The sequence below is a fragment of the Danio aesculapii genome, chromosome 16 (assembly GCF_903798145.1).
Source record: "Danio aesculapii chromosome 16, fDanAes4.1, whole genome shotgun sequence".
Lineage (NCBI taxonomy): Eukaryota > Metazoa > Chordata > Actinopteri > Cypriniformes > Danionidae > Danio > Danio aesculapii.
Genome location: NC_079450.1, coordinates 53,615,522 through 53,624,139, shown reverse-complemented (window position 1 = coordinate 53,624,139; position 8,618 = coordinate 53,615,522). Strand labels below are relative to the sequence as shown.

Sequence of the window (8,618 nt, the reverse complement as noted above, 5' to 3'; positions counted from 1 at the left end):
AAGTTGGTTTTTATCTTCGCACATTCGTTCATTTAGCAGTCTCTGTATTGTTTACTATGTTATTTTGAATATTCAATCAGAGTTAGCATGTAAGTATGACTTTAAAACAACATTAGCACTATCTAATTGACTGTGAACAATGTTGTACTATGATAGTCATTTGCTGCTAATATGATTTCCCTATTTAGAATTTGCAAAGAATACTTTCCTGAAATTATATTATTAAGGAGAATTTCTGAATATCCGAATATGAAATAGAGGTAAAGTTGGTTTTATATTCGGATATTCAGACATTCTCCTTACTAACATAATTTCAAATTCAGTAATTTCTAATATTCAAGATAACATGGTAAACAATATAGAGACTTCTAAATGAACAAATGTGCAAATATAAAACCAGCTTTACCTCTATATAAAATGTGTTTGTAGAGCATAAAATTAAATGTAAATATTAATATACATTTATATATTAGGCCTGCACAATATATCGTTTCAGCATCAATATCGCAATGTGCACATCCGCAATAGTCACGTCGCTGGATCTACAATGTCAAGTGTGGACTATTGTTGAGCAGGAGCTTGTAGGTTAATGACAAAGTTTAACCATTTAAAGTTTAGTAATTGCATTTCCCCCCCCAAGTGTCATTTTACGTTATATTTTTAAAAAATTGTGTTCAACTGCTATTAAGACTTACCAGACAAATCTAAAATGAAGCATTTTTTTCTCTCATTTGTATGATTTTTTTTCACCACTAAAAATGTAGTTAAAAGTTAATTTTAATAATTTTGAGCTTGGGGGCGACGCAGTAGGTAGTGCTATCGCCTCACAGCAGGAAAGTCGCTGGTTCGAGCCTCAGCTGGGTCAGTTGGCGTTTCTGTGTGGAGTTTGCATGTTCTCCCTGCGTTCGCGTGGGATTGTGTGTTCTCCTCGCGTGGGTTTCCTCCGGGTGCTCCGGTTTCCCCCACAGTCCAAAGACATGTGGTACAGGTAAATTGGGTTAGCTGAATTGTCCATAGTGTGTGTGTGTGAATAAGTGTGTATGTGTTTCCCAGTGATGGGTTGTAGCTGGAACGGCATCCGCTGCATAAAACAAATGCTGGATAAGTTGGCGGTTCATTCCGCTGTGGTGACCCCAGATTAATAAAGGGACTAAGCCGAAAAGAAAATGAATGAATGAATTTTGAGCTTAGAATAAAAAAAGTCAAAATTTAGCTTTTATCAATCTAGTGATGTCATTGAGTGATGTATATTTGATATCGCAATGTATATCGATGGAAAAACAAAATATACATTGTCAATTTTTTCCAATATCGTGCAGCCCTAGTACATATTATTCATGCGTGTGTGTGTGCATTTATATATGTACGATAAACATACACAGTACAAATGTTATGAAAATACAAACTTTTATTTTGTACGCAATTAATCACGATTAATAATCAAACGAAACACCACTGTAAAGAAGTCTTTATCTTTCAAAGAGCAAAATAAACCATTTCATTCATTATAATTGAACACTTTAGTGTCTCAAGGGGGTTGCGCACCGGGTGTGCCGCTCGGCGATGCGCCATGCCTTTTAAAATTCTAAACATAGATTTCTATCAGTGTACGCACACTGGCTCCGCAAGATGGCGGCTGTTCGTGGCGCACATCTACGACTCAGGACACTTCATATTTCTGCCGCGCCACAGAGCGACATCTGAATAATTTCAAATTTAAAAAAAAACATACGAATGTGTGTGTCTGGCGTGAGATACTTCCAACTGTCATGTGCGTGCTGTGTCACGGTGCTGAGCAGCGCATCCGGTGTTTGACGCCCTGTAGACATGTGTAGTTTTAAATTAAGCAGCAGCTCCTTGAAAACACTTGAGAGAAATTGTCGTAATTGTTTTTTGTGATGTTCAGATGATGTTTCTGAAGGAAGCATCAGTAACGATGAAGAGAGTGGAGCAGATAGTGATCATGAGGGAGCAGATGCTGAAAACAGCGGCGATGAAGAACAGGATGAGGAAAACCCAAACGCCGGATGGGCAGAGGCCATGGCCAAAGTCCTGGGCAAGAAAACGCCAGACAGCAAACCCAGCATCCTCCTGAAGAACAAACAGCTGGACAAGATCAAGGAGAAGGAGAAGAAAGAACGTCTTGAGAAAAAGAAACAGGTACATTTTCACATTTATTTATATATATATATATATATATATATATATATATATATATATATATATATATATATATATATATATATATATATAATTATTATTATTATTTTATTTTATTTTTTACAAAACTAAATATATAAACAAATTATGTTCCAAATTCTGAAAAAAAAATCTTTAAAAAAAAAAGCTAAAAGAGCTTTCAGTTCAATTTTGTTTAGCTGCAGTTCCAGGCATGACCACCAGATGACCTTCATTCTACATTAATGTCCATACAAGAGTGCCCCTTATTTCGGTGTATGTTTTGAGGAATATGAATATTAGTTTTTCATTTGACTTTTTTGCCAGCTTGGTTGTTTTTGGTTTGAATTTAACCTCTAAAAAACATCTACAAATGTTTACATGTGGATTGCTGTAGCAAAGTAATGCTTTATGTATCTTGACGAGTATACTTTATTCATTATTATTATTGCTCAGTAATATCTATCAGAAAGCTCATCCCAGATATGGAAACTTAACATTTTAAGCTTTTAAATGATACATAGTTTGTCATAATTGTTTAATTTTTAGACCACAATGTAATGGTTTAAAAATTTACCCGCAAACGATACCCCAGGTTGAAAGGTGACAGTAAATGTGTTTTAATTGTTTACTCTTGAGCAATTCCATGCAAATGTTAACCTTGTCATGAAAAAATTCCATTTTCACAATAGCAAAGCCCTTATGTTTTTTTGTGTAGGCTTGTATTTCACAGTACTTTAAAAATGTCTCTGTCAGTGTTTTCAAAACAATTACATTTGATTTGAAGTCACACAAGTGGTAATTTCACATCTGTCACATCCATAACAAAGAGACGTCACATCCATAATGAAGATTTTGTTCTCCTAAATGTATAATAAATAAAATAAATCTATAGTGAGTCAACTCTTATCCTCTGATTAGCATTATTTCTTTTGGATTGTGCAGTTTAATTTCTACAAAGTATGTGGTATACTGTAAACTCGCTGACTTTTTTGGTCACATCCATAACGCATATTTATTTTCATCAATTAAACTAAAAAACATGCTTACAGATTGATAGTTTTTCTGATCCCATAACTTGGAAAATATAAAGAGATGTTTTACTATAATGTTAACAAACACTTTCTCTGTAAATTAATGTTTTAAGTTTATACTGTAAAGGTCACATCCATAACGCTGGAATTCCTCTCTTACAACCTAACAAACAATTTATTTATTTATTTTTTTATATAATATGAATTTGTTTTTATTATGTAATAGTTTAATGTATATCCATTTGGCCACGAAATAGCCATAAGTTGCTGATGTGGCAATAAATATGTAAGCAATAATAAATAAACAACCTAACTAAAAAACAACAGATAGTGTTAATATATGTATTGACAGGATTTGGAACTTTCCAACACTATTGTCATGATTAGATTATAATATAATGGCATTATAGTGAAGAAAACTTAAGGTGGAGTTTATTAAGGTGGAGTTTATTAATTTTCCCAACTCTTTTCACTCACTAAGGTGCTATAAACTCTTCAGCTATTGTCATTTCTATCAATCATTATGCAAATCAAGTTGTTATTTTGGAAACATTTATATTGGAGCGAATGTAACATTACTGCTAGCAGGGTTCAACTTTGACAAGCCATTTCCCAGGCCTGGAGACGTTTTTTTTAAAAGCTTAACAAATATCTGTATATTTGAATATAGGTTACTTACAAATACAGCCATCAGTCTTTTTGGGAAAGATGCAACAAGTTTTTACATCTGGATTTGAGGATCCTCTGCCATTTCTCCTTGCAGATCCTCTCCATTTCTGTCAGGTTGGATGGTAAACGTTGGAGGACAGCCATTTTTAGGTCTCTCCAGAGGTGCTTAATTTGGTTTAAGTCAGGGCTCTGGCTGGGCCATTTAAATACAGTCATGGAGTTGTTGCAAAGCCTCTCCTTCATTATTTTAGCTGTGTGCTTAGGGTCATTCATCTTGTTGGAAGGTAAACCTTGTGAAAAATGAAAGGTTTCACTGTATATTCATTCATTTATTTCCTGTGTAACTGACAGATGGATAAGAAGCGAGCTTGGGAGAATATTTGCCGAGAGAAACCCGATGTTGTTCAAGACCGAGAACATGAGAGGAACCTGCAGAGAATCGCCACCAGGTCTGAAACGTCCCGCCGTGATGAGCATCGGATGAGCTGCTGTGTTATTTTCAGCTTGTGATGTTGTGTGATGGTTGATTTGTAGAGGTGTGGTGCAGCTGTTCAACGCGCTCAAGAATCATCAGACGAACGTAAATAAACAAATAAAGGAGGTCGGCGGCTCGGAGAGGAAGAAATCTAAAATTCTGTCCTCCGTCTCCAAGAAGGACTTCATCGATGTGCTCAGAGGAACAGACGTGGCTGTTAAAAAAGAGAAAGGGGTGAGATTTCTTTTCTTGTGCACATACTAATACCGTCTGATCTCTTTGTTTTCAATTGAGGCCTTGAGACGAAGAAGCATATAAGTCCATATTTTCACATTCTGAGTAATAAGATGTTGTTCATTTGGATTGGGAATATTCTATATTTTTATTTTACTTGACAACAAAAGTTTCTCAGTTGTAAGGAGAGCACATTTTTCAGTGTCAGTATTAAAAATCTAAAGTTATTGTTGTTTATATTTCTCAAATGTGGAAGAACGGTATACAGTTGAAGTCAATTATTAGCCCCCCTGAGTTATTAGCCCCCTTGTTTAATTTTCTCCAATTTCTGTTTAACGGAGAGCAGATTTCTTCAACACTTCAGTTTTGAGTGTGGTCCTGAAAAATGTCAATTTGAAGGGGTATCTAGCCCTTCCCCTTAGCCCTACACCTTCAAGCTAAAGAGAATTAGGACACCTCTACCTCTTCACATGAACACGAGGGGGAAGGGCTAAGGGGTAGAATTGGGATTGGGCATTAAGGTTAGTTGTGTTGCCATTTCTCATTGCCACTGTTCTGAAACAAATTCGACATATCGGCTCGTTCACACTAATGGGCTCTCCTTTTTCATTCAGCCTAAATCCAAAATATTCCCACACCAGAGCTGTAGACTGGGACTTTGAAACTAAGTCCACTGCAGGCCTGGATTGGCTAATCGGGAGGATCGGGAGAATTCCTGGTGGGCCGGTCTGTTTTTTTTGGCCGCGGTGTCCCTAGCTGCTTGCACTCTCAGTTGCACTTTTTTCATTTATTTATTTATTTGACCATAGCCTCACTCTTTTTATTCATTATTTTGCCGCAGCTCCGCTCTTTTTATTTATTTTCTTGCAGCCACGTGGTCAAAATGCAGCCTGCAGGTTAATGATGATGTAACTGTCATCAACCCAAACAGTGGCACCTTAGTGAATATAAGAATTAGAATAATTAATATTAATGAATATTACACCTACTCAATGAAAATCAGATGATTCACTACATGAATCTGACATAATTTGATCAGAAATCTAAAAAGGGGACAAAAAGATTAATCCATCAGTAGAAAGTAATACTGTGGTTAAGGAGTCTCGCAGATGACAGTGCAATGCGTTTTACCTCCACACGCACTAGCATAACAGCACCATTGTGGTCCAGTGTTCAGCACGTTGCATTACGACGCTGTCGACCAAAGATCGAACCTCACCTGAGTAACTTATTTTTAGTTTATTTTCTTCACTTTGTGTTTATGTATTACTGTTTGGGTTACTTATGTAGGTGTACGTTTTATTTTTTGTGCGACCACCGTTACAAAGTACTGGATATATATATATATATATATATATATATATATATATATATATATATATATATATATATATATATATATATATATATATAGTATTTTAAACAGAATATATAAACGTATATTGCAGGAAAGGACATTGTGTTGTTTTGAAGAATAGTGTTGGAGATTTAGCTATCCTTTAATCTTCTCATATTTATGAAAAACATTTGAAGTTCTAAAGCAGCTGTTTCCTTGAAGAAGAGGTGAGAGTGTCATTAGAATTGGAAATGACCTTATTTTAATACAGTCAGTCGTGAACTGAGGTGGGCCTGTCTAAGGCTTAAAACTCCAGGGCTGAAAAGGAGTCCCACTCCGGCCCTGGTACATTGTGACTAGTTTATCCTAACTGACTCTAGTTCCTAAACACGAATCAGTGGGTTCACGTCTTGCCTTCACCTCCACTATCTGCTCTCTCTTGCACTCTGTCTGTGTGTGTGTGCACGCAGTGTGCGTGGAGATGCAGAAAGCAAAATGCAACGCGTTTGACAAAAAACTTGGGCCGCTATAAGTTTCTGACGGTATGATAACTTTATATAAAAATATCATGGTTTCACGATATCACGGTATTGTAATTACTGCTCTAAAATAAGTTCTTTTTAGAAGTCTCAGTAAAAAACAACAACTTGTCCCCCATTTGAACACGATATATTTCATTTTAGGTAACATTTATAACATTTTAGAGCAGTAAACTAAAAAAAAGCAGTAAAGTATTTAAGTAAATCATTGACTCTTGTTGTCTTCATTAGTTTCAAAAACACAAATTCTATACAACACATGAGAAAAACACATTAAAAACCCTTTACATATACCTTAGGAACGATATAGCAGAAATGAATACCTTCAATTTTCCAAACCGCGGTAAACCCTGAAACCGGTTATTATCTCATGCCTAGGTCTTATCATCATATTCAATTTCTTTATATGAAATAGACAATAAATCGCGCCTCCAAAATAAACCACCCTCATTTTCATATATCGCACAAGAAGTCAATATATCGACTATACCAACAGGCCTAATTTAAACGTCAAAATATATCCGTAAGTGCTCTGTTTTAGTAAATATTCATCGGTCATTTGATTATGATCGGTTTTATGCCTCCTGTGTTTTGTTGCGGGGTTTGAGAGCCCTGCTGTAAACCCGATGAAGCAGTGTGCCAGTTCTGATTCTTCTAACTGTTTTTTTCTGCTTGATCAAGATCAAAGTAGAGAAGTCGTCCTGGAGCGTGCTGAAGGATGATTTCATGATGGGCGCGTCCATGAAGGACTGGGATAAAGAGAGTGATGAAGATGGAGAAGGAGACGAGGACGAGAGAGAGCCTGCACAAGAGTACAGCAGCGAGTCAGACTGATGCGTCTCCTGTTCAACATGTAGTGACTGAATACATTCTCACTGAGAGAGAGAGAGAAAGGGAGGACTCCATTACCCAGAATGCTCTGAGGGTGAGTTCTGTGACACTGCAGCAGGGAGAGATTGTGGTGTTTGTTGGATCATGCGTCCTGGGGTCCATTTATGTGCAGATTTGTTGTCTATTTCTGTATATAGTCATTTCTATCAGCCTTTTGCTAAATAAATGATGTCCATGTCCTGATTTCTGTTGGTTCTTCATGTTTAAGATAAAGTGAGTAGTGTCATGGATGTTATGGGAATGCTCCAGATACTGTTACCATTTTGAGGGATGTAAACAAAAACGATGATCCCAATGTATTTCCTGTTTCACATTTTGAATTTCTACAGTATCCGAGAATCCAAAAATGTCCACATATTGATAGTGTTATGATGGCTGTTTGAACATTGAGTTATGAATAGGGCCAGATGGAATCTGCAGACGTTTTTTGCTATTTCTGCGGAGAATTTTGCTAAAAATCTGCAGAATTATTTTAGGAGTATCATAACTAAAACCTTAATATGTGAAATAAAAAATTATCTCTTTTTAACTTTTAATTAATGTTTAAAATGCAAATCAAATAGATCCACTTTATTTGGTGAACAAAGCAAGTCTCTCATATAATATCTCTACTAAAAGACGAAATATAAATCAGATTTTCATATCTAAACATTTTTATATTAGTCAATAATATTACTGTAATTAATTTAAAAACTGAATAAAAATAGATTTACACACATTTACTGAAGTAAATAAACTGAATTAATTATGGCCTAAAAATCTGCGGAGTTCTGTGGAAAATCTGCTGAAAATTGCTGAAAATCTGCATAAAATTAGCGCGTCATGTGAAATATCTTATTCCATCTATCTAGCTAAAATAGGTTATTAGTCAGAATTATTAGCCAGTCTGTATATACTTTTCCCCTATTTATGTTTATTGGAAAGAAGATTAAAACATAAGTTTGTTCTGTAGACAATTGGAAAAAAATATTGCTTATGGGGCTAATAATACTGACTTTAAATATATATATATATATTTTTTAAATGTTTTTATTGTAGTTGAAATGAAAGAAATAAGAAATTCCCAGGAGGGCTAATAATTTTGACTTTATAATTGTAGTATTTTTTAATTAAATACAAATAATTAATTTAACAAGAAATATGTTCAGGAAATAGAAGACCATTTATTGCACAAAAGCAGTCTGAAAGGATGCATTCAGTACACTGAATATTATTACAAAATGGCAAGAAAACAGTCTTACCCCATACAACATTATAAAACT

General features: G+C 35.2%; 1 protein-coding gene across 1 annotated transcript in view; it reads left to right on the top strand.

Annotated features, from left to right (window-relative positions):
• The window catches only part of rrp15 (ribosomal RNA processing 15 homolog), a 7,796-nt gene extending 257 nt beyond the window's left edge, over positions 1-7,539 (top strand). Inside the window, exons 2-5 of the mRNA XM_056475380.1 lie at positions 1,907-2,160; positions 4,233-4,330; positions 4,416-4,590; positions 7,147-7,539. Of these exons, the coding sequence (XP_056331355.1) occupies positions 1,907-2,160; positions 4,233-4,330; positions 4,416-4,590; positions 7,147-7,299 (680 nt within the window). The 3' untranslated portion in view covers positions 7,300-7,539. The remainder of the gene's footprint in view (positions 1-1,906; positions 2,161-4,232; positions 4,331-4,415; positions 4,591-7,146) is intronic.
• The last annotated feature ends 1,079 nt before the right edge of the window (positions 7,540-8,618 follow it).